Raw genomic sequence first — 27,300 nt, 5'->3', positions numbered from 1 at the left:
GGGCTAGGCTGGATTCTCTATTTAACTCCACTCAGATCGTTTCTCCATGCCAGCTGTCAATGTTCTAGTACTGGTTCAGATCTCTCCTGGATCTTTCTGAGGACCTGTCTACTCCAGAGAAGCTAAGTTCCTGCTTGTTCATTTGTTACATATGGTTTTTCTTGCTAAGTTCTAGTCCAGCTTGCTATCATGAAACTGCCTGGCTAGCTGGAAGCTCTGGGGGTGCAGAGTGGCACCACCGCACCGTGAGTCGGTGCGGGGGTATTTTTTGCACACTCTGCGTGGTTTTGTAGTTTTTTGTGTTGACCGCAAAGATCCCTTTTCTATCCTCAATCTGTTTAGTTAGACTGGCCTCCCTTTGCTAAAGCCTATTTCATCCTGTGTTTGTGATTTCCTCTTAACTCACAGTCAATACTTGTGGGGGGCTGCTTTTACCTTTGGGGAAATTTCTCTGAGGCAAGTGAGGCTTTGTTTCCTTTCTTTAGGGGTAGTTAGCTCTTAGGCTGTGAAGAGGCGTCTAGGCAGAGTCAGGCACGCTCCACGGCTATTTCTAGTTGTGTTGATAGGAGTAGGGTTTGCGGTCAGCAGAGTTCCCATTTCCCCAGAGCTCGTCCCGATTCCGTGTTTAACTATCAGGTCATTCCTGGTGCACCTAACCACCAGGTCCATAACAGTACAGCTGGCCAACAAAGTGTTAATGCATCTCAATAGAGGGAAAAGAGAAGTTCTGAGACCATTTTTTTTTTCTCTGCAGTGTGTTTTGCCTTTCTTTTCCCCTTAAACTCTGGGTGGTTCAGAACTCAGGTGTGGATATGGACATTCAAGGTCTGTCCTCTAGTGTAGATCAACTCGCTGCAAAGGTACAAAACATTCAAGATTATGTAGTTCAGAATCCTATGTTGGAGCCTAGAATTCCAATTCCTGATTTGTTTTCTGGGGATAGATCTAAATTTCTGAATTTCAAAAACAATTGTAAACTGTTTCTTGCTGTGAAACCCCGCTCTTCTGGTGACCCTATTCAGCAAGTAAGAATCATTATTTCTTTGTTGCGTGGCGACCCTCAAGACTGGGCATTCGCCCTGGCGCCAGGAGATCCTGCATTGTGTAATGTAGATGCGTTTTTTCTGGCGCTGGGATTGCTTTATGATGAACCGAATTCTGTGGATCAGGCAGAGAAAATTTTGCTGGCTTTGTGTCAGGGTCAGGATGAAGTGGAGGTATATTGCCAGAAGTTCAGAAAGTGGTCTGTGCTTACTCAGTGGAATGAGTGTGCCCTAGCAGCAATTTTCAGAAAGGGTCTTTCTGAAGCCCTTAAGGATGTTATGGTGGGGTTCCCCACGCCTGCTGGTCTGAATGAATCAATGTCCTTGGCCATACAGATCGATCGGCGCTTACGTGAGCGCAAAACTGGGCACCATTTGGCGGTATCTGTTATGATCCTTAGTGGTTGAGGATCACAAATTACTCCAGCAAGGTGACTAAACATAGGACAAGCTCTAGGGAGGTGGAAAACTGGACTGACCGCAAAACTGAACCTATCCAACCACACTAGAGGCAGCCGGTGAACGTGTCTAAAATCCTAGACGTCTCGAGCCAGCCTGAGGAACTAACTACCCCTAGAGAGAAAGAAAGACCTCTCTTGCCTCCAGAGAAATAATCCCCAAAAGATATAGAAGCCCCCAACAGATAATAACGGTGAGGTAAGAGGAAGGCACATACACAGGGGTGAAAGCAGATTCAGCAAAAGAGGCCCACTAATTCTAGATAGCAGAAAATAGAAAAGGGGTCTATGGGGTCAGTAAAAAACCCTTACAAAATATCCACACTGAGATTTCAAGAACCCCCACACCAACTAACGGTGTGAGGGGAGAAACTCAGTCCCCTAGAGCAACCAGCAAGTAAGAAATCACATTTTAACAAGCTGGACAAAAAACATGATGAACGCTGATAATCAGAAACTGAACAAACAAAAACTTAGCTTGTCTTGGAGAGACTGGGAGCAAGGTAGTCACCAGGAATCTGAAGAGCACTGAATACATTGATAGCAGGCAAGGAACTGAGTATCCAGGTGAGCTAAATAGGAAACCAACCAAGGATAACGAACCAGGTGATGAAGCCAACCTGCAGAAAGACAACACTACACAATACCGCTTGTGACCACTAGAGGGAGCCCAAAAATAGAGTTCACAACAGGTATCCTCTGAGCAGAGGCCTGAGACTATGCAATGTGATAGGACTTTGACCAGAGCTGAACGGCAAGAACATAGACGTCAGAATGGGCTGTGTTTTTACTGTGGTGACTCCACTCATGCTATCTCTGATTGTCCTAAGCGCACTAAGCGGTTCGCTAGGTCCGTCACCATTGGTACTGTACAGCCTAAATTTCTTTTGTCCGTTACTCTGATTTGCTCTTTGTCATCCTATTCTGTTATGGCATTTGTGGATTCAGGTGCTGCCCTGAATTTGATGGACTTGGAGTTTGCCAGGCGCTGTGGTTTTTTCTTGGAGCCCTTGCAGCATCCCATTCCTTTGAGGGGAATTGATGCTACGCCTTTGGCCAAGAATAAGCCTCAGTACTGGACCCAGTTGACCATGTGCATGGCTCCTGCACATCAGGAGGATATTCGCTTTTTGGTGTTGCATAATCTGCATGATGTGGTCGTGTTGGGTTTGCCATGGCTGCAGGTCCATAATCCAGTATTGGATTGGAAATCAATGTCGGTGTCCAGTTGGGGTTGTCAAGGGGTACATGGGGATGTTTCATTGTTGTCAATTTCTTCCTCCACTCCTTCTGAAGTCCCTGAGTTTTTGTCGGATTACCGGGATGTATTTGATGAGCCCAAGTCTAGTACCCTACCTCCTCATAGGGATTGTGATTGTGCTATTAATTTGATTCCTGGTAGCAAGTTCCCTAAGGGACGACTTTTCAATTTGTCTGTGCCAGAACACGCCGCTATGCAGAGTTATATAAAGGAGTCCTTGGAGAAAGGGCATATTCGCCCGTCGTCGTCACCATTGGGAGCAGGGTTCTTTTTTGTGGCCAAGAAGGATGGTTCTCTGAGACCTTGTATAGATTACTGCCTTCTTAATAAAATCACGGTCAAATTTCAGTACCCTTTGCCTCTACTGTCTGATTTACACTCACCGGCCACTTTATTAGGTACACCTGTCCAACTTCTTGTTAACACTTAATTTCTAATCAGCCAATCACATGGCGGCAACTCAGTGCATTTAGGCATGTAGACATGGTCAAGACAATCTCCTGCAGTTCAAACCGAGCATCAGTATGGGGAAGAAAGGTGATTTGAGTGCCTTTGAACGTGGCATGGTTGTTGGTGCCAGAAGGGCTGGTCTGAGTATTTCAGAAACTGCTGATCTACTGGGATATTCACGCACAACCATCTCTAGGGTTTACAGAGAATGGTCCGAAAAAGAAAAAAAATCCAGTGAGCGGCAGTTCTGTGGGCGGAAATGCCTTGTTGATGCCAGAGGTCAGAGGAGAATGGGCAGACTGGTTCGAGCTGATAGAAAGGCAACAGTGACTCAAATCGCCACCCGTTACAACCAAGGTAGGCCTAAGAGCATCTCTGAATGCACAGTGCGTCGAACTTTGAGGCAGATGGGCTACAGCAGCAGAAGACCACACCGGGTACCACTCCTTTCAGCTAAGAACAGGAAACTGAGGCTACAATTTGTACAAGCTCATCAAAATTGGACAGTAGAAGATTGGAAAAACGTTGCTTGGTCTGATGAGTCTCGATTTCTGCTGCGACATTCGGATGGTAGGGTCAGAATTTGGCGTAAACAACATGAAAGCATGGATCTATCCTGCCTTGTATGGAGCATCTTTGGGATGTGCAGCCGACAAATCTGCGGCAACTGTGTGATGCCATCATGTCAATATGGACCAAAATCTCTGAGGAATGCTTCCAGCACCTTGTTGAATCTATGCCACGAAGAATTGAGGCAGTTCTGAAGGCAAAAGGGGTCCAACCCGTTACTAGCATGGTGTACCTAATAAAGTGGCCGGTGAGTGTATTTGCTCGGATTAAGGGGGCTAGTTGGTTCACCAAGATAGACCTTCGAGGGGCGTATAATCTTGTGCGTATTAAACAGGGCGATGAATGGAAAACAGCATTTAACACGCCTGAGGGCCATTTTGAGTACCTGGTGATGCCATTCGGCCTTTCTAATGCTCCCTCTGTGTTTCAGTCCTTTATGCATGACATCTTCCGAAAGTATCTGGATAGATTCATGATCGTATATTTGGATGATATTTTGGTCTTTTCGGATCATTGGGAGTCCCATGTGAAGCAGGTCAGAATGGTGTTCCAGGTCCTTCGTGCTAATTCCTTGTTTGTGAAGGGATCTAAGTGTCTCTTTGGAGTTCAGAAGGTTTCCTTTTTGGGTTTCATTTTTTCCCCTTCTACTATCGAGATGGATCCTGTTAAAGTCCAAGCTATTTATGATTGGACTCGGCCTACATCTGTGAAGAGCCTTCAGAAATTTCTGGGCTTTGCCAATTTTTACCGTCGCTTCATCGCTAATTTTTCTAGTGTTGTTAAACCGTTGACTGATTTGACCAAGAAGGGTGCTGATGTGGTGAATTGGTCCTCTGCGGCCGTTGAGGCTTTTCAGGAGTTGAAATGTCGTTTCTCTTCGGCTCCTGTGTTGTGTCAGCCAGATGTTTCGCTCCCTTTTCAGGTCAAGGTTGATGCTTCTGAAATTGGAGCAGGGGCTGTTTTGTCTCAGAGAAGTTCTGATTGCTCTGTAATGAAGCCATGCGCTTTCTTTTCAAGAAAGTTTTCGCCTGCTGAGCGTAATTATGATGTTGGCAATCGGGAGTTGTTGGCTATGAAGTGGGCATTCGAGGAGTGGCGACATTGGCTTGAAGGAGCCAAGCATCACGTGGTGGTCTTGACAGATCACAAGAATCTGACTTATCTCGAGTCTGCCAAGCGGTTGAATCCTAGACAGGCTCGTTGGTCGCTGTTTTTCTCCCATTTCAATTTTGTGGTTTCGTACCTTCCGGGTTCTAAGAATGTGAAGGCTGATGCCCTTTCAAAGAGTTTTGTGCCTGATTCTCCTGGGGTTCCTGAGCCAGCTGGTATTCTCAGAGAGGGGGTAGTTCTGTCTGCCATCTCCCCTGATTTGCGGCGGGTGCTGCAGGAGTTACAGGCTGATAGACCTGACCGTTGTCCAGCGGAGAAACTGTTTGTCCCTGATAGATGGACTAATAGAGTTATCTCTGAGGTTCATTGTTCGGTGTTGGCTGGTCATCCTGGGATTTTTGGTACCAGAGATTTGGTGGCTAGGTCCTTTTGGTGGCCTTCTTTGTCGCGGGATGTGCGTTCTTTTGTGCAGTCTTGTGGGACTTGTGCTCGGGCTTAGCCCTGCTGTTCTTGTGCCAGTGGGTTACTTTTGCCCTTGCCGGTCCCGAAAAGGCCCTGGACGCATGTTTCCATGGATTTTATTTCAGATCTTCCTGTTTCTCAAAGGATGTCGGTCATCTGGGTGGTTTGTGATCGCTTCTCTAAAATGGTCCATTTGGTACCCTTGCCTAAATTGCCTTCTTCCTCTGATTTGGTTCCATAATTTTTCCAACATGTGGTTCGTTTGCATGGCATTCCGGAGAACATCGTGTCGGACAGAGGTTCCCAGTTTGTTTCAAGGTTTTGGCGTTCCTTTTGTGCTAAGATGGGCATTGATTTGTCTTTTTCTTCTGCTTTCCATCCTCAGACAAATGGCCAAACCGAACGAACCAATCAGACTTTGGAAACCTATCTGATATGCTTTGTTTCTGCGGATCAGGATGATTGGGTGACCTTCTTGCCATTGGCTGAGTTTGCCCTTACTAATCGGGCCAGTTCAGCTACTTTGGTTTCGCCTTTTTTTTGTAATTCTGGTTTTCATCCTCGTTTTTCTTCAGGACAGGTTGAGCCTTCGGACTGTCCTGGTGTGGATTCTGTGGTGGACAGGTTGCAGCAAATTTGGACTCATGTGGTGGACAATTTGACCTTGTCCCAAGAGAAGGCTCAACGTTTCGCTAACCGCCGTCGCCGTGTTGGTCCCTTCGTGTTGGGGATTTGGTTTGGTTATCATCTCGTTATGTTCCTATGAAGGTTTCTTCTCCTAAGTTTAAGCCTCGTTTCATTGGTCCTTATAAGATTTCTGAAATCCTTAATCCTGTATCATTTCGTTTGGCCCTTCCTGCTTCTTTTGCCATCCATAATGTGTTCCATAGGTCGTTGCTGCAGAGATATGTGGCACCTATGGTTCCCTCCGTTGATCCTCCTGCTCCGGTGTTGGTCGAGGGGGAGTTGGAGTATGTGGTGGAGAAGATTTTGGATTCTCGTATTTCGAGACGAAAACTTCAGTACTTGGTCAAATGGAAGGGCTATGGTCAGGAGGATAATTCCTGGGTTGTTGCCTCTGATGTCCATGCTGCCGATTTAGTTCGTGCCTTTCATTTGGCTCGTCCTGATCAGCCTGGGGGCTCTGGTGAGGGTTCGGTGACCCCTCCTCAAGGGGAGGTACTGTTGTGAATTCCGTTCTCGAACTCCCTCCTGTGGTCATGAATGGTACTTCGGTGAGTTCTGTCCGTGGACTCCCTCTGGTGGCTGTGAGTGGAGCTGCTGGTTCTGAGATTCCTTCCCCACCTGCCCTCGTTTAGGGCTAGGCTGGATTCTCTATTTAACTCCACTCAGATCGTTACTCCATGCCAGCTGTCAATGTTCTAGTACTGGTTCAGATCTCTCCTGGATCTTTCTGACGACCTGTCTACTCCAGCGAAGCTATGTTCCTGCTTGTTCATTTGTTACATATGGTTTTCTTGCTAAGTTCTAGTCCAGCTTGCTATCATGAAACTGCCTGGCTAGCTGGAAGCTCTGGGGGTGCAGAGTGGCACCACCGCACCGTGAGTCGGTGCGGGGGTATTTTTTGCACACTCTGCGTGGTTTTGTAGTTTTTTGTGTTGACCGCAAAGATCCCTTTTCTATCCTCAATCTGTTTAGTTAGACTGGCCTCCCTTTGCTAAAGCCTATTTCATCCTGTGTTTGTGATTTCCTCTTAACTCACAGTCAATACTTGTGGGGGGCTGCTTTTACCTTTGGGGAAATTTCTCTGAGGCAAGTGAGGCTTTGTTTCCTTTCTTTAGGGGTAGTTAGCTCTTAGGCTGTGAAGAGGCATCTAGGCAGAGTCAGGCACGCTCCACGGCTATTTCTAGTTGTGTTGATAGGAGTAGGGTTTGCAGTCAGCAGAGTTCCCATTTCCCCAGAGCTCGTCCCGATTCCGTGTTTAACCCCTTAGTGACGGAGCCAAATTTTTGAAATCTGACCAGTGTCACTTTATGTGGTAATAACTCTGGAACGCTTCAACAAATCCCAGTGAATTTGATATTGTTTTTTCGTGACACATTATACTTTATGATAATGTTAAATTTAGGTCGAGATGTTTTGTGTGTAGTTATAAAAAATATCAGAAAATTGAGAAAAATGTAAAAAAATTAGCAATTTTCAAACTGAATGATTATCCCTTTAATCCAGATGGTCATACCACAGCAAACCATTAATAAATAACATTTCCCTCATGTCTGCTTTACAGCAGCACCATTTATAAAATGTTGTTTTATTTTGATAGCATTTTGGGAGGTTTAAAAATGTAGCAGTAATTTTTCATTTTTTCAAGGAAATTTGCAAAAAAAAATTTTTTAGGGACTTAGCCATGTTTGAAGTCCCTTTCGAGGTCCCATATATTTGGAAACCCCCAAAAGTGATACCATTTTAAAAACAGCACCCCCTGACATATTGAAAACTGCTGTCAGGTAATTTATTAACCCTTCAGTTGCTTTTCAGGAATTAATGCAAAGTGACATGACACGACTGACAATGTGCATTTTTATCACCTAAATGCCTCTAACTTCTGAACAGGTTACAACAGCCGGCAGACTCTAAGGCCGCTATTTGGTCATGAATTGCCAATCACAAACATCAGGACCACAAAATCATGATCTGAGGGCACCAGTTGGGATAAAGACAGACAAGCCACACTCTGTTAACCATTTATAATGTTGTAGCCACTATTGACAGCAGCATCTAAGGGGTTAAACAGATTTGGACGGTGCAAACACTGATCGTGGCTGATTCCGCAAGTTGTCAGCTATAGTGTACAGCTGACAGCTGCTGGATTGTCACCTGTATGGGGATACTAGTCTCTTATATCTCAGGTCAGTTAAAAGACGTATTGGCGGTCATTAAGGGGTTAACTATCAGGTCATTCCTGGTGCACCCAACCACCAGGTCCATAACAGTAACCCTAGGAATACTAACCCTAACCCTAGCCCTAGGGATCCTAACCCTAACCCTTAGGGTTAGGGTTAGGATCCTAACCCTTAGGGTTAGGATCCCTAGGGTTATGGTTAGGGTTAGGGGTAGGGTTAGGGGTAGGGTTTGGATCCCTATGGTTAGGGTTAGGGGTAGGGTTAGGGTTAGGATCCCAAGGGTTATGGTTAGGGTTATGGTTAGGGGTAGGGTTAGGGGTAGGGTTAGGGTTTGGATCCCTATGGTTAGGGTTAGGGGTAGGGTTAGGGGTAGGGTTAGGGTTTGGATCCCTATGGTTAGGGTTAGGGGTAGGGTTAGGGTTTGGATCCCTTTATCACCTTGATGGTGGGGGGTGGCTTATCAGTGACCTGGTGACCAGGACATTCTAATAAAAAGCTACCCCTAACCCTAACCCTAGGGATCCTAACCCTAACCCTAACCCTAACCCTAGCTAATTCTATTAATAGTGTGTTTTCTAGTTGATTTTGATGATTGGCAGCTGTCACACACTTCTCAGCATGCGTTTCAAAAACGCAAACGCGGGAAAAAACGCATGTAAACACGGGAAAACGCCACGTTTTGCTGCGTTTTTTTGCTGCAAAAACGCATGCGTCTAAAAAACGCACCGTTTGCATGCGTTCTCATGCGTTTTTTCACCACATGCGTTTTTTTAAAAAACGCTGCAGATCAAAACGCAAGTGTGAAACCAGCCTTAGACAGCCCTTTGGTCTTGGTCATGGTGGAAAGTTTGGAGTGTGATTGATTGAGTGTGTGGACAGGTGTCTTTTATACAGGTAACAAGTTCAAACAGGTGCAATTAAAACAGGTAATGAGTGCAGAGCAGGAGGGCTTCTTAAAGAAAACTACCAGGTCTATGAGAGCTAGAGTTCTTGCTGGTTGGTAGGTGATCAAATATTTATTTCATGCAATAACATGCAATTTAATTATTTAAAAAATATGCAATGTGATTTTCTGTTTTTAATTCTTAGATTCTATCTCTTACAGTTAAAGTGTACCTATGATAAAAACTACAGACCTCTCCATTCTTTGTGGGTGGGAAAACTTGCAAAATCGGCAGTGCATCAAATACTTATTTTCCCGACTGTATGATGCACTGAATTCAATAAGAGAGGCACACAACTTAATTCTGGTGCATCTTCTCAGTGCACCTCGGCAGAAAAGCAACATTAGTCCTCAAGTGGAGTAGTATTTCTAGCTTATAAAACACCAGCACTTTTGCTGAATTTGATGGACAAGTGTAGCCAAGCCCCTCCCACAGTCAGCTCCAGCCATTTTGATAGAGTAGCTTCAAACTGGCGTGTAATGCCCAAAGTTGCAAAATCTTTGTACAACTCCACATTGCGCAAAAAATGTGCAACTTTTCAAAGCCTTTTATGACAGTTTTCTGGCATAAAAGAGTTGATGAATTGCGCAAAAAGTAGATAAAACACGTATTGAATATGAAAAATACTGGTACATTCAGTTCAATTAATATTTCCTAATCTGACAGTCAGTTTGGCTTGTCTGAAGAATAATGGAGTATAAGTATTTTTCTGACTGAGTAAATGTAAGACACCTGCATATGGACAACTATAAAATCCCTTCTCCTGCATCTAATTGAAAGCTGTGGATTACATAAAGTAATGAATGTGAGTTTGTAAAGTGTAAAGGAAATTGGAGATAAACTTGTGAGTGATGGATAACATTGCAACAGTAAGAACGCTGATTTACCTTTTTGTCTGGACTGCTTTCCTCTGTCTGTGGCAACATTTTATTAGTCTGCAATTTGATCTCTACTGCTCGTTCATTCTGTAGAATAGATAGTATTAACTTTATTAAACAAATTGACTGGAAGGTGAGCTTATTTGAAAATGAAAAACAAATGTAAGATAAGCTGATGTATGCAATGCCTTTATTATACCACTTAAAGCAGAACCTGTCAGCAGGACTTTGCTAAGTAAACTACAGACACTGTCAGGTTGGCAGTGGTAAACTGTTTAAAATGATACCTGGGGTGAAGAAATCCATCTTGTAGTTCTTGTGTAATCAGAGCTTTCAATAAATGAAAACCCGTGCTCCGGGGCAGAACAGTAGACAGAGTCTTATCTTCTTGCTCTAAGCCAGAGAAGCCAAGGAAAGACCTGCCCACAGGCTGCCCCAAAGCACAGCCTGTCTCTATGATGAGGAACATGTTTGTGCTTCGGAGAACCCTGTGGGTAGGTCTTTCCTTGGTTTCTCTGGCTTAGAGCAGAAAGATAAGACTCTGCCTACAGTCCTGTCCTGGAGCACGGGAATATCATTAACTGAAAACGTCTAAGGGTACTGTCACACAGTGCAATTTTGATCGCTACGACGGTACGATTCGTGACGTTCTAGCGATATCGTTACGATATCGCAGTGTCTGACACGCAGCAGCGATCAGGGACCCTGCTGAGAATCGTACGTCATAGCAGATCGTTTGGAACTTTCTTTCGTCGCTTGATCACCCGCTGACATCGCTGGATCGTTGTGTGTGACACCGATCCAGCGATGTGTTCGCTTGTAACCAGGGTAAACATCGGGTAACTAAGCGCAGGGCCGCGCTTAGTAACCCGATGTTTACCCTGGTTACCAGCGTAAACGTAAAAAAACCAAACAGTACATACTCACATTCCGGTGTCTGTCCTCCGGCGTCTCAGCTTCTCTGCACTGTGAGCGCCTGCCGGCCGGAAAGCGAGCACAGCGGTGACGCGGTGACGTCACCGCTCTGCTTTCCGGCTATGGTGCTTACACAGTGGAGAGAAGCAGAACGCCGGGGGACAGACACCGGAATGTAAGTATGTACTGTTTGTTTTTTTTACGTTTACGCTGGTAACCAGGGTAAACATCGGGTTACTAAGCGCGGCCCTGCGCTTAGTAACCCGATGTTTACCCTGGTTACCCGGGGACTTCGACATCGCTCCAGCGCCGTGATTGCAAAGTGTGACCGCAGTCTACGATGCTGGAGCGATAATCATACGACGCTGCGACGTCACGGATCGTGCCGTCGTAGCGATCAAAATTGCACTGTGTGACAGTACCCTAACACTGATTACACAAGAACTACAAGATGGATTTCTTCACCCCAGGTATCATTTTAATCAGTTTAACACTGCCAACCTGACAGTGCCTGTAGTTTACTTTGCAAAATCCTGCTGACAGGTTCGCTTTAAGTGGTGTATAGTACAAACCAAATACAAAAATGTTTAGCGGTTTTAAAGGTTCAACGCTAATGTATATAACAATATATCTGTGAAAAAATCTCTAAGCTTCCGTGTACCACATATAGAAAGAAGCATGTAGCCACGTTGGATCTAATGCTCAGTAAGGGCCCAAGAAGATATCTGTTCAAATCTGTCTGATCTTGGACCACAATGCATGGACTGGCCACAGGTCTACCGACCGTAGCAGGACAGCTTCATATTTTTATATGATGCTGTCACTCTCGGGTCAGGAGAACCGTGGTCAGTCCGTGCACTTTGATTCAAGTTCGGACCAATTGTACCACATATAGAAAGAAGCATGTAGCCACGTTGGATCTAATGCTCAGTAAGGGCCCAAGATGATATCTGTTCAAATCTGTCTGATCTTGGACCACAATGTATGGACTGGCCACAGCTCTACCGGCCATAGCAGGACAGCTTCATATATTTATATGATGCTGTCACTCTCTGGTCAGGAGAACCGTGGTCAGTCCGTGCACTGTGATTCAAGTTTGGACCAATTTGCACAAACATCTGAATGAGCATTACTCAGTAGTGGGGGTGGAGGACTCAATCAAAAAAACCTTGATTCAAAACAAATTATAAATGCTGTCTGTATTGTTGCTACATGGTTTCTGTCTACCCAACGTTTACAATGTTTGCTGACACAAGTGGCTAGACTCGTACGAGTCTGAAAATGAAGACCATAAAAGTATAGAAGCCCATAGAGCTCTGACATCACTTTTAAAGGGATTGCCCACTAGTAGGACAACCATATCTTGATCTTAATGTTTAGCACTGACTTCCTATTCATGTTCAATTTGTATGAAGGCGGAGACCGTGATGGCAGCACTTATTGGGCAGCAGACAGCATGTGAACTGCGAGTGCTGACACTGCTGGAATGGCACTGTCACAGGAGGAGAGTATAATCTTTTTTATTTTATCAGGGCCAAACATTTAGATTGAGAAGGGGTTGTCCTAGTAGTGGACAACCCCTTTAAGGGTATGTGCACATGACAACATTTACAGGCGGGGCAAACCAGATGAGTTTTTTTTTGTAAAAAAAACCAGAAGCTTCAACAAACGTTTTTTCCTTAAGTGGCTTTTTTAGATTTTTTTTTGTTGTTTCCTGCTCAATTTTCTACTGTATTTAACCACCAGCAGTTTTTTTAGGCGTTTTTTCCAGCATTTTTGTGGCTTTTTTTTTTTTTATTTGAACTTTAAGGTCATTTATGAAACTCAATTCAAGAATAAGGAAACCGCTGGTGGTTTTTCAGTAAAAAAACATTGGCAAAACTCTCAAAAAGATGCCAAAGTGTCTTTCCAGACCAGACTTTAAGAATGGTCAGCTAATTTCTTTTAACCACTTGGCATCTTTGGTAAAAGGACTGAACATATGAACACAAAATCATTTTAACAAACGCATATGTTCATTCAATCGAGCATGGTGACCCGCTCCACTGCGCAGGCGCCAGATTCATAACACACTGCGGGGTGGGATCTGGGGCCTCTGCTACATGAAGGCGCCCTGACGTCATGACAGAGAGGAGGCGGCGCCCGGTGGGATGATGGACGGCTGCGAGGCGCTTGAGTCAGGGAGAACTCATACCTCAATAGAGTTATGGCGCCAAATTTATAAAAGTGATTAATTCAGCATTCCTAGGGATGCTAAACATAAGAGCCACTTTCACAGAATGCAGCCTTAGTGCTGCAGAAGGTGGCTCTTTTATTTAAAAACACCCTGGAGGTGACAGGTTCCCTTTAATGCAACCACAAGACACCTCAGGACCTGAACCCCAACCAATGTGAAGGCAAAGTGCCTTTACTAAATATGAAAACTCTAGAAGAAAGTTTAGCTACTCTTTAAATGAGTTGAGGTATGTTTTAGATAAGGGCATAATTGAATCTGTACATGAAAAGAGACACAGCTGAGTGCAGGATAGAGCTATCCATGCATAAGTTGTAGAAACAAGCCCATTAAGATATAGAACACTGATTTTCTGGCCCAGAAATGTTTGCAATAATCTGCTGCACTAAAATATCTTAGCAGCACCACATCAAAACCCTGTCATGGGCAGCCCGATCTCTAGTCCTGAACTCCATTGAAAACCTCTGGAATGTAATCAAGAGGATGATGGATAGTCACAAGCCATCAAACATAGAAGAATTGCTTACAATTTTGAGCCAGAAGCAGTGTGAAAGACTGGTGGAAAGCATGCCAAGACGCATGAAAGCTGTGATTAAAAATCATGGGTATTCCACAAAATATTGATTTCTGAACTCTTCCTGAGTTAAAACATTAGTATTGTTGTTTCTAAATGATTATAAACTTGTTTTCTTTGCATTATTTGAGGTCTGAAAGCACTGGGCTTTTTTTTTATTTTGACCATTTTTCATTTGTCAGAAATTTATAGAATAAAAGAACAATTTACATTTTACTCAAAAATATACTATAAAGAGAAAAATTAGACAAACTGAATATTTAGCAGTGGTCTCTTAATTTTTGCCAGAGCTGTATATATATATATACGGTATATACAGTATATGTGTAGTATTTGTACTTTGTAATGCAGTGAGCATGAGTGCGACTGTGCATGAATAATGCAAGTTGCTTATTTCAATAAGATTCATTTATAGACCTTGACAATACTTGTGTTTAGGATGTTCTTAAAGTGCCACCTAGTGGAGTATGTTGTTAATGTTTGAAAATTCTGTATAAAGAGAAATTGACAACAGGATTACTATTTAATATAATAACCATAGTAATTAACAGTTATAGTTAATATTACAATATATTAATATATTAATTCATTTTTTATTTAAATACATGTACCGAATATGCAGAATGTCCGTTTAGTGCCATTAAGCTCTCATGTCATTGACTCATTTTTCTATTTACAAGAAATTATGCATTTTGTATTTCTTTTGCAGATAAAGCTTGCAAAGTTGATTTAAAAAAAGAAATATAAAAATATTTGTGGGTGCTCTATTGAAATAGAATGAGGATCAGACCCTACCAATGTGACCGGACTGAATTCAGGCATCACTAGTGAGATGGACTTTTTTTTGACATCCTAATATGCCTTCATGACATGTTCAACAATCATGTTGAGGTGGATTTTTCTACTGGTGATCTAAAGTGTGTGGCCATGTCATAGCCAGGCCTGTTGCTAGGCATCTGCCAATACGCAGATTGGCATGACTTGCACAGACTGTTCATTAGGGAGGATAAGGTAATTTTAATCGTATAGGGGTTGTCCATTACTGGACAACAGCTTAGTAAAGAAGCACTCTCAGCCAAAATATTATACCCTAATCCTTTGTAAATATGTATGTGATGTAGTGTAGATACATTAAAATACTTACCGATCGCCATCTTTCCAACATGGCTCCAGTCCTCTTCTGGATCATATGACTTCAAATTAGACTATCCAGATCACACTGGGCTTTATGTGTGGTCTGAAAGTCGCTTTCCTAATGTAAGTCTATGGAGCCTCCTTTGTAGACTCAATAGGTTTACACTGGTGGGAAGCAGCACAAACCAAGCCGCAATCTCTTTGAATTGGCAAGGAAGGACCAAAGCAATTCTGGAAACTGGGGAGAATGATGTTTGTTAAAGGCAAGGTACCGCGTTTGTAGATCATTAATAAATTAATGTAATGTAGCATAACATGCTGTTATAACCAAGTTTTGAATGCATTTGAAACATATTTTGTGTGTTATAGGAGTTTAAAGAAGGCACTAGGGGATGACATCTTGTTTTCACAGCAGCAGCACAACACTATCAGTGTCATAATACGGCACCCCATGGTCGTAGGAGATAACAGACCACCGCTGACCCTATCTGTAGCATTGCAGCGGCATTAGCAGTGAGCTGGGCACGACTCTGTGGGCTGCACAATTCACAGTAGTGGGAGTGTTCTGCTGCAATATTCATGGAGCACTCGGATCTGCCAACTAAACATAAGCAGTACTGCTTCCAACAGAACAGATCTTAGATTGATGGCTGACAGTAGTAAAATGCAGGAGAAAAGCCCGTCAGAATAGCATAGACATCAAGGAGGAACAGTGTACCATTAGCATTATAGGAGCAGGAGCTGTCAGCTGCTCTGCAGGAGTTGTGATTCATCCCTTCGTAAGATAAGATAAGAAGCTGCAGTGAATGGCCAGGCCTTGTGGAGGGAGGTGAGAGAATCATGTTATCTGGGTGAGAGAGACTGATGGGATAGAGAAAAACAGTAACTGCTGGTGATCGAAGATCACAGGGCAGTCTCCCACAAAATGGCTCCGCCCTGTGATGCTACTCTTCATTCTGCCCCAGGGATAAACCGGAAGATCCGAAATAAAATCCATAGAAATATGCGTCCAAGGCCTCTCAGGGACCGGCAAAGGCAAAAGCAACCCACTAGCGCGGGAACAGCAAGGCTTGGCCCGCACACAAGTCCCACAGGACTGCACAAAAGAATGCACATCCCGTGACAAAGAAGGACCTACCAACCAAATCTCTGGTACCAAAAATCCCAGGATGACCAGCTAACACAGAACAATGAACCTCTGAAATCACTTTACTAGTCCATCTGTCAGGAACAAACAATTTCCCCACTGGACAGCAGTCAGGTTTATCAGCCTGAAATTCCTGAAGAACCCGTCGTAAATCAGGGGAGATGGCAGAAAGAATCACCCCTTCCTTCAGAATACCGACCGGCTCAAGGACCCCAGTAGAATCAGGCAAAAAGCTTCTAGAGAGGGCATCAGCCTTAACATTCTTAGAACCCGGAAGATACGAGACCACAAAATCAAAACGGGAGAAAAACAGGGACCATCGGGCCTGTCTAGGATTCAGCCGTTTGGCAGACTCGAGATAAATCTGATTCTTATGATCGGACAAGACCACAATACGGTGCTTGGTCCCCTCAAGCCAATGTCGCCACTCCTCAAATGCCCACTTCATAGCCAACAACTCACGATTGCCGACATCATAATTGCGTTCCGCAGGCGAAAACTTTAGAGAAAAGAAGGCACAAGGTTTCATCATGGAACCATCAGAATTCCTCTGAGACAAAACGGCCCCTGCCCCAATCTCAGAAGCGTCAACCTCAACCTGAAAAGGAAGAGAAATATCCGGCTGACGCAACACAGGGGCAGAAGTAAATTGGCGTTTAAGCTCCTGAAAGGCAGAAACAGCCGCAGAGGACCAATTCGTCACGTCAGCGCCTTTCTTCGTCAAATCGGTCAGGGGTTTAACCACACTGGAGAAGTTGGCAATGAAATGGCGATAAAAATTAGCAAAGCCCAAAAATTTCTGAAGGCTCTTCACGGATGTGGGCTGGATCCAATCATGAATGGCCTGAATCTTAACCGGATCCATTTCTATAGATGAGGGAGAAAAAATGAAGCCCAAAAAAGAAATCTTCTGTACTCCAAAGAGGCACTTAGACCCCTTCACAAACAAGGCATTATCACGAAGGATCTGAAATACCATCCTGAGTTGTTTCACATGAGACTCCCAATCATCTGAAAAAATCAAAATATCATCCAAATATACAATCATGAATTTATCAAGATAATTCTGAAATATATCATGCATGAAGGACTGAAACACAGATGGAGCATTAGAGAGTCCGAATGGCATCACAAGGTATTCAAAATGGCCTTCGGGCGTATTAAATGCAGTTTTCCATTCGTCACCCTGCTTAATACAAACAAGATTATATGCCCCTCGAAGGTCAATCTTAGTAAACCAACTAGCCCCCTTAATCCTAGCAAACAGATCAGAAAGCAAAGGCAAAGGGTATTGGAATTTGACCGTGATCTTATTCAAGAGGTGATAATCAATACAGGGTCTCAAGGAGCCATCTTTTTTGGCAACAAAAAAAAAACCTGCTCCCAATGGTGAAGAAGATGGCCGAATATGCCCCTTCTCCAAGGACTCCTTAACGTAGCTCCGCATGGCGGTATGTTCTGGCACAGACAGGTTGAAAAGTCGGCCCTTAGGGATCACAGCCTGGAATCAAGTCAATAGCACAATCACAGTCCCTATGCGGTGGAAGGGAACTGGACTTGGGCTCATTGAATACATCCTGGAAATCTGACAAAAACTCAGGAATTTCAGAAGAGGGGGAGGAGGCAATTGACATCAAAGGAACGTCACCATGAACTGTTATGACCTGGTGGTTACGGAGTGGTACTGAGATGACGTGGTGGGTAAAACCAATCATGGACAAACTCAGAGGAGGTGGCAGCTCTACAGACAGTAATCACCTATATGACCTAGTGATTACGGAGCAGCACTGAAATGACCTAGTGGGTAAAACAAATATTGTACTAGCTCTGAGGAGGTGGTAACTTTACTGACCGCAATCCCTACTCCTAACACCAACACTAGAAATAGCCGTGGAGCGTTCCTATCTCTGCCTAGACGCCTCTTCACAGCCTAAGAACTAGCTACCCCTGAAGATGGAAATGGAAAACTATCTCGCCTCAGAGAAACCTCCAAAGGAAAGATAGCCCCCCACAAATATTGACGGTGAGTGAAGAGGGAAATGACAAACTCAGAAATGAAACTAGATTTTAGCAAAGGAGGCCACTACTATCTAAATAGACAGAGAAAGAAAAGGCTACTGTGCGGTCAGTATAAAAACTAAATGTCCACGCAGAGTTTACAAAAATAACCTCCACACCGACTCACGGTGTGGAGGGGCAAATCTGCAACCCCAGAGCTTCCAACTAGCCGGAATATTTCATGATGACAAGCTGGACAAAAGAGACATAACTTAAACTGAACAAAAGGTCATAGGCAGGGAAACACCCAAAAACTAGCAGAACTTATCTTAAGCTGAAATGGACTGGCCAACAGAGAACTTCCAGGAAAGGACTGAATCCACAGGAAGGAACATTGACAGCTGGCATCCACTACAGCCCAAAGCCCAGTTAAATAACAAGGCCAGGGAACCGATTAGTGAAAGCAGCTGCTAAGTACCACTTGAAACCACCAGAGGGAGCCCAAGAGCAGAACTCCCAAAAATACCATTTGCAACCACAGGATGGAGCCCAAGAACGGAACTCACAACAATGAACCCCCTGACAACCCCAAATAGTCACAGACATAGATTTCTAATCTAATACCGGATTATGCACCTGTAACCATGGGAAACCCAGCACAATAGCATCATGCAAATTATGCAACACCAGAAAACGACAATCTTCCTGATGGGCTGGCGCCATGCACATGGTCAGCTGTGTCTAAAACTGAGGTTTATTTTTAGCCAATGGTGTAGCATCAATGCCCCTCAAAGGAATAGGACTCTGCAAAGGCTGCAAGGGGAAACCACAACGTCTGGCAAATTCTAAGTCCATTAAGTTTAGAGCGGCGCCTGAATCCACAAATGCCATGACAGAAAATGACGATAATGAGCAGATCAGGGTCACAGATAACAGAAATTTAGGTTGTACAGTACTGATGGTAACAGAACTAGCGATTCTCTTGGTACGCTTAGGGCAATCAGAAATAACATGAGCAGAATCGCCGCAGTAAAAACACAACCTATTCTGACGTCTGAATCCTTGTCGTTCAGCTCTAGACACAATCCAATCACACTGCATAGGCTCAGGACTCGGAAGACAATGCCATAGTGTGCACAACTCTGCGCTCGCGCAAGCGCCGATCAATCTGAATGGCCAGAGACATAGAATCATTCAGACCAGCAGGCGTGGGGAACCCCACCATAACATCTTTACCGGATTCAGAAAGACCCTTTCTGAAGATTGCCGCCAAGGCATCCTCATTCCATTTAGTCAGTACAGACCATTTTCTAAACTTCTGGCAATATGATTCTGCCGCTTCTTGACCCTGAGACAGGGCCAACAAGGTCTTCTCAGCATGATCCACTGAATTAGGTTCGTCATAGAATAACCTAAGCGCCTGAAAAAAGGTGTCTACATTAAGCAACGCCGGATTCCCAGGTTCCAGGGCAAATGCTCAATCCTGGGGGTCACCACGCAGCAGAGATATAACAATTTTAACCTGCTGGATGGGATCACCAGAGGAACGGGTTTTCAGAGCAAAAAACAGTTTACAGTTATTTTTAAAGCTCAAAAATTTGGACCTATCCCCAAAAAACAAATCAGGAGTTGGAATTCTAGGCTCTAAAACTGGAGTCTGAACGATATAATCGGAAATACCCTGTACTCTAGCAGCAAGTTGATCCACACGAGAAGCCAATCCCTGAACATCCATACCAGCGCCGAACTCCTGAGCCACCCAGAGGTAAAGAGGGAAGAAAAAAAAAAAAACACAACAGACTACAGAAAAAAAAAATGGCTCAGCACTTTCCTTCCCTTCTTCTGAGATGCGGTTAACTCATTGTTGGCCAGTTGTACTGTTATGATCTGGTGGCCTAAGAGCAGCATGAGACGTACTCTTACTCTGGAGAAGGTGGTACCTGTACTGACCGCAGACCCTGAACTTAACACCACAACTAGAAGTAGCCGTGGAATGTACCTAGCGCTCCCTAGACATCTCGACACAGCCGGAGGACTAATTACCCCTAGAGATAGAAAAGGGAAATCTATCTTGCCTCAGAGAAAATCCCCAAAGGATAGACAGCCCCCCACAAATATTGACTGTGAGAGGAGAGGGAAAAAACATACACAGACTGAAATCAGAATTTAGCAAAGGAGGCCACTTCTAGCTAAATAGAAAGGATAGGACAGAGTACTATGCGGTCAGTATTAAAACACTAGAAAATATCCACCACAGAAAATACAAAATCTCCACAGCTAACTAAAGATATGGAGGGTATATCTGCATCTCCAGAGATACCAGTTTGGCAAAACAAATCCTTATACAGACCAAGCTGGACAAGACAAAAACATGGAAAAGAACTGAACAATAAGGCCACAGCATGTGGACAGCAAAAAATCAAGGCCAGAACTTATCTTTGCCTGGTCTCTCCTGCTTTGCAGTTCATTTCAACAGAGATGTGAATCCTACAGGAACAATGGACAACTGGCACTGACTAAAGGGTGAAGCAAGACTAAATAGCCCAGTCACAATTGCAAAAAGTGAACACACCTGATAAATGCTGCGATTCAGAGACAGCAGCGCTACCACTTACAACCACCGGAGGGAGCCCAAGAGCAGAATTCACAACACTAGACCACCCAAAAGGGGAAGGAAATGGTGATGTCAGCAGTTACTGCCCCAATTTTGCTCTTAACAGTAAAGCTGGTAAGTCTTACTATAGCTGCTTGAGGTCTAAAATGGAAAATGCTCCCCCTAATGGTAAATATATATATATATTTGTAATAAAATATATAATATTTGTCATATAGAAATGTATGCAAACAGTGCAAACATTGGATCAATACATTTTAATTACTATTTTAAGCTTAATTTCACAAAAAAAAAACTACAAGAAAACTGGTGGCACCTTCCCTTTAAGTATTTTAATACACCTACACTACTTCACATATGGCTACACATGTGGCATTCAGGTAGCTGCTCTACTGCTGCTGAATGAGACAGTTGTCATGTGGCAGTAGATTTTTTATCCAGTGTGTCAGAGTTAGTTTGGGCACTGTGAGTTAGAAAATGTAATACATTGCATTGTATACCAACGACTCATAAATGTGCTTTGCTGCCATCTACTGGCCAATGTGTAAATGAATGTTTTAAGTGATTAGTCTCCTCACAACAAGCTGCCATAGAAACAGCTGGGCGGAGCCTCCCAGCTCAGGGCTCACACAGATTTCCTGAAGTAACTCCCAGCTCAGGACTCTCAGACTTCCTGAGGTAACTTCCAGTTGTGGGCTGTTCAAGCTGCTTAAGGGAGAAAACACTACTGCTCCCATCATAGTTTTCCATGCGAGTCCACACTGAGGGAACATCCTTCTCCACATAATCTCCTCCACAAAGGAATTAAGTCTTCGAGTAAGGAGAGATAACGCTGCACATGTGCTCTTCTGCATGCTGGTTTTCCTGTTTGCTTCTAGCCAGGACCAGACCTACGTGGCTGCCACGCCACTGACTTTGTTTAACCTACCCCCTGCGATAGGGAATGGTAGGCTCAAAACCGTGATTACTTCCACACTTTAGTGTATTTCCACAGAGAGCCAATCTGTGAAGGTCCCTCCAGCAGTGTAATATTTCTTGGACTGCACATAACAGTTCCTCTAATAACAGCTGCCCTGAGAGGCCATAACCTCGCTTGTCTCATGAGGAGAGAATCACTACTTTCATATGCACAATATACTGTGAACTTTGCCTTTAAGAGAGAGACTGTACCTTGTTACCTCTTTCAATAAAACTGTTATGTTTTTCAAGTCCACATGCATGTCTGGCTACTTGAGATTGCACAAACACCACGGGCGCTCTAAAACCTGCACCCAGACACCACCACCACTACAAGAGTGCCCCTGGAGAGTACTATATCATCCACAAGTGCCACCTCCCGCTATTGACAATTGTTGTGGACACAAGGGAAATGATGAGGGGTCCAGAGATCCACTTCAGCTACCGTGACATCATTATCTGTTGCCAGTGGGACTACATGCCCCAGCTGGCCCTTCTGCAACATCTGGTGCCTCCCCAGAGGCACACCACATTCATATTTAGAAATGACTAGGGAATAAAAAGTTTTGAGTGTGGTGCTTCTTTAATAGCACAAGTGTGCAGCATACAATAACGAAAACCCTCTAGAAGTACGTCCTGATCCCGCGATTTCAACACTGTATTCACGGCCGGTCAACTGACATAAACAATGTTACATAACTGCTGCAGCCAATCATCAGTCTCTGGTTGGCATTAAGCCTTCACTATTCTGTCAGAATGGAAGAAATCACTGTTATCCTGCTCTGATGGAATTAGGAAGGCAGGGGACTCATAGATGAGACTGGAGAAAAATGTGATTTTTAACCTTTTTACCCCCAAGGGTGGTTTGCACGTTAATGACCAGGCCAATTTTTACAATTCTGACCACTGTCCCTTTATGAGGTTATAACTCTGGAACGCTTTAACGGATCCTGGTGATTTTGACAACGTTTTCTCGTGACATATTGTACTTCATGATAGTGGTAAAATTTCTTTGATATTACCTGCGTTTATTTGTGAAAAAAACGGAAATTTGGCGAAAATGTTGAAAATTTCGCTATTTTCCAACTTTGAATTTTTATGCAATTAAATCACACAGATATGTCACACAAAATACTTAATAAGTAACATTTCCCACATGTCTACTTTACATCAGCACAATTTTGGAACAAACATTTTTTTCTGTTAGGGAGTTATAAGGGTTAAAAGTTGACCAGCAATTTCTCATTTTTACAACACCATTTTTTTTTAGGGACCACATCTCATTTGAAGTCATTTTGAGGGGTCTATATGATAGAAAATAACCAAGTGTGACACCATTCTAAAAACTGCACCCCTCAAGGTGCTCAAAACCACATTCAAGAAGTTTATTAACCCTTCAGGTGTTTCACAGGAATTTTTGGAATGTTTAAATAAAAATGAACATTTAACTTTTTTTCACAAAAAATTTACTTCAACTCCAATTTCTTTTATTTTACCAAGGGTAACAGGAGAAAATGGACCACAAAAGTTGTTGTACAATTTGTCCTGAGTACACCAATACCCCATATGTGGGGGTAAACAACTGTTTGGGCGCATGGCAGAGCTCAGAAGCGAAGGAGCGCCATTTGACTTTTCAATGCAAAATTGACAGGAATTGAGATGGCACGCCATGTTGCGTTTGGAGAGCCACTGATGTGCCCAAACATTGAAACCCCCCACAAGTGACACCATTTTGGAAAGTAGACCCCCTAAGGAACTTATATAGATGTGTGGTGAGCACTTTGACCCATTAAGTGACTCACAGAAGTTTATAATGCAGAGCCGTAAAAATGAAAAATCATATTTTTTCACAAAAATGATCTTTTTGCCCTCAATTTTTTATTTTCCCAAGGGTAAGAGAAGAAATTGGACCGCAAAAGTTGTTGTACAATTTGTCCTGAGTACGCTGATACCCCATATGTGGGGGTAAACCACTGTTTGGGTGCATGGGAGAGCTCGGAAGGGAAGGAGCGCCGTTTAACTTTTCAATGCAAAATTGACAGGAATTGAGATGGGACGCTGTTGTGAAATTGGATTTTGGGCTCCCCGGTGGCCACTGGTGGAATTGAACTTGTGTGCATCATCCCCTCTGTTCACCTGTTCCCATCAGGATGTGGGAGTCGCTATTTAACCTTGCTCCTCTGTCACTTCCATGCCGGTCAACATTGTAATCAGAAGCCTTTCTGTGCATGTTCCTGCTACCAGACAACTTCCAGCTAAGTCGGACTTTTGTCCTTGTTTGTTTTTTGCATTTTGTTCCAGTTCACAGCTGCAGTTTCGTTTCTGTGTCTGGAAAGCTCTTGTGATCTGAAATTGCCACTCTGATGTTATGAGTTAATACTAGAGTCTTAAAGTAATTTCAGGATGGTGTATTGATAGGGTTTTCAGCTGACCATGAAAGTACCCTTTCTGTCTTCCTGCTATCTAGTAAGCGGACCTCGATTTTGCTAAACCTATTTTCATACTACGTTTGTCATTTTCATCTTAAATCACCGCCAATATATGTGGGGGCCTCTGTCTGCCTTTCGGGGAAATTTCTCTAGAGGTGAGCCAGGACTATATTTTCCTCTGCCAGGATTAGTTAGTCCTCCGGCCGGCGCTGGGCGTCTAGGGATAAAACGCAGGCTACGCTACCCGGCTACTGTTAGTTGTGCGGCAGGTTTAGTTCATGGTCAGTTTAAGTTTCCATCCTTCCAAGAGCTAGTTCCTATGTATGCTGGGCTATGTTCTCTTGCCATTGAGAACCATAACAGGACGCCATGTTACGTTTGGAGAGCCCCTGATGTGCCTAAACATTGAAACCCCCCACAAGTGACACCATTTTGGAAAGTAGATCCCCTAAGGAACTCATCTAGATGTGTTGTTAGAGCTTTGAACCCCCAAGTGTTTCACTACAGTTTATAACACAGAGCCGTGAAAATAAAAATTATTTTTTTTTCAACAAAAATTATTTTTTAGCCCCTAGTTTTGTATTTTTCCAAGGGTAACAGTTGAAATTGGACCCCAAAAGTTGTTGTCCAATTTGTCGTGAGTACGCTAATACCCCATATGTGGGGGGGAACCACTGTTTGAGCGCATGGCAGAGCTCGGAAGTGAAGGAGCGTCTTCTGGAATGCAGACTTAGCTGGATTGGTCTGCAGGCGTCACATTGCGTTTGCAGAGCCCCTAATGTACCTAAACAGTAGAAACCCCCCACAAGTGACCCCATATTGGAAACTAGACCCCCCAAGGAACTTATCTAGATGTGTTGTGAGAACTTTGAACCCCCAAGTGTTTCACTACAGTTTATAACGCAGAGCAGTGGAAATAAAAAACTTTTTCTTTCCACAAAAATTATTTTTTAGCCCCCAGTTTTTTTTTTTTTCAAGTGTAACAGTTGAAATTGGACCCCAAAAGTTGTTGTCCAGTTTGTCCTGAGTACACTGATACCCCATATGTGGGGGGGAACCACCGTTTGAGCGCATGGCAGAGCTCGGAAGGGAAAGAGCGTCATTTGGAATGCAGACTTAGATGGATTGGTCTGCAGGCGTCACATTGCGTTTGCAGAGCCCCTAATGTACCTAAACAGTAGAAACCCCCCACAAGTGACCCCATATTGGAAACTAGACCCCCCAAGGAACTTATCTAGATGTGTTGTGAGAACTTTGAACCCCCAAGTGTTTCACTACAGTTTATAACGCAGAGCAGTGGAAATAAAAAACTTTTTCTTTCCACAAAAATTATTTTTTAGCCCCCAGTTTTGTTTTTTTTCAAGTGTAACAGTTGAAATTGGACCCCAAAAGTTGTTGTCCAGTTTGTCCTGAGTACACTGATACCCCATATGTGGGGGGGAACCACCGTTTGAGCGCATGGCAGAGCTCGGAAGGGAAAGAGCGTCATTTGGAATGCAGACTTAGATGGATTGGTCTGCAGGCGTCACATTGCGTTTGCAGAGCCCCTAATGTACCTAAACAGTAGAAACCCCCCACAAGTGACCCCATATTGGAAACTAGACCCCCCAAGGAACTTATCTAGATGTGTTGTGAGAACTTTGAACCCCCAAGTGTTTCACTACAGTTTATAACGCAGAGCAGTGGAAATAAAAAACTTTTTCTTTCCACAAAAATTATTTTTTAGCCCCCAGTTTTGTTTTTTTTCAAGTGTAACAGTTGAAATTGGACCCCAAAAGTTGTTGTCCAGTTTGTCCTGAGTACACTGATACCCAATATGTGGGGGGGAACCACCGTTTGAGCGCATGGCAGAGCTCAGAAGGGAAAGAGCGTCATTTGGAATGCAGACTTAGATGGATTGGTCTGCAGGCGTCACATTGCGTTTGCAGAGCCCCTAATGTACCTAAACAGTAGAAACCCCCCACAAGTGACCCAATATTGGAAACTAGACCCCCCAAGGAACTTATCTAGATGTGTTGTGAGAACTTTGAACCCCCAAGTGTTTCACTACAGTTTATAACGCAGAGCCGTGAAAATAAAAAATCCTTTTTTTTTTCCACAAAAATTATTTTTAGCTCCCAGTTTTGTATTTTCCCAAGGGTAACAGGAGAAATTGGACCCCAAAAGTTGTTGTCCAATGTGTCCTGAGTACGCTGATACCCCATATGTTGGAGTAAACCCCTGTTTGGGCACACGGAAGAGCTCGGAAGGGAAGGAGCACTGTTTTACTTTTTCAACGCAGAATTGCCTGGAATTGAGATCAGACGCCATGTCGCGTTTGGAGAGCCCCTGATGTGCCTAAACAGTGGAAACCCCCCAATTATAACTGAAACCCTAATCCAAACACATCCCTAACCCTAATCCCAACGGTAACCCTAACCACACCCCTAACCCTGACAAACCCCTAACCCTAATACCAACCCTATTCCCAACCGTAAATGTAATCCAAACCCTAACTTTAGCCCCAACCCTAACCCTAACTTTAGCCCCAACCCTAACTAGCCTTAACCCTAGCCCCAACCCTAACCCTAGCCCTAACCCTAGCCCTAACCCTTGCCGTAACCCTAGCCCTAACCCTTGCCCTAACCCTAGCCCTAACCCTTGCCCTAACCCTAGCCCTAACCCTAGCCCTTATCCTAGCCCTAACCCTAACCCTAGCTCTAACCCTAATGGGAAAATGGAAATAAATACATTTTTTTAATTTTTTAATTTTTCGCTAACTAAGGGGGTGATGAAGGGGGGGTATGATTTACTTTTATAGCGTTTTTAGCGGATTTTTATGATTGGCAGCCGTCACACACTGAAAGACGCTTTTTATTGCAAAAAATATTTTTTGCATTACCACATTTTGAGAGCTATAATTTTTCCATATTTTGGTCCACTGAGTCATGTGAAGTCTTGTTTTTTGCAGGACGAGTTGACGTTTTTATTGGTGACATTTTCAGGCACATGACATTTTTTGATCGCTTTTTAGTCTGATTTTTGTGAGGCAGAATGACCAAAAACCAGCTATTCATGAATTTCTTTTGGGGGAGGCGTTTATACTATTCCGCGTTTGGTAAAATGGATAAAGCAGTTTTATTCTTCGGGTCAGTACGATTACAGCGATACCTCATTTATATCATTTTTTATGTTTTGGCGCTTTTATACGATAAAAACTATTTTATAGAAAAAATAATTATTTTTGCATCGCTTTATTCTGAGGACTATAACTTTTTTA

The 27,300-nt window shown here is 43.6% G+C and overlaps 1 protein-coding gene across 5 annotated transcripts in view; it reads right to left on the bottom strand.

Annotated features, from left to right (window-relative positions):
- Positions 1-27,300, bottom strand: part of REPS2 (RALBP1 associated Eps domain containing 2) — a 303,614-nt gene that overhangs the window by 19,904 nt on the left and 256,410 nt on the right. For all 5 annotated transcript variants that reach the window (XM_077296311.1, XM_077296312.1, XM_077296310.1 and 2 more), the window contains exon 17: positions 10,050-10,127. In XM_077296311.1, coding sequence (XP_077152426.1) covers positions 10,050-10,127 — 78 coding nt within the window. The remainder of the gene's footprint in view (positions 1-10,049; positions 10,128-27,300) is intronic.

Source organism: Ranitomeya variabilis, chromosome 3 (assembly GCF_051348905.1).
Source record: "Ranitomeya variabilis isolate aRanVar5 chromosome 3, aRanVar5.hap1, whole genome shotgun sequence".
Lineage (NCBI taxonomy): Eukaryota > Metazoa > Chordata > Amphibia > Anura > Dendrobatidae > Ranitomeya > Ranitomeya variabilis.
The sequence above is the reverse complement of the archived record's forward strand: the minus strand, read 5'-3'. Positions and strand labels throughout refer to the sequence as shown.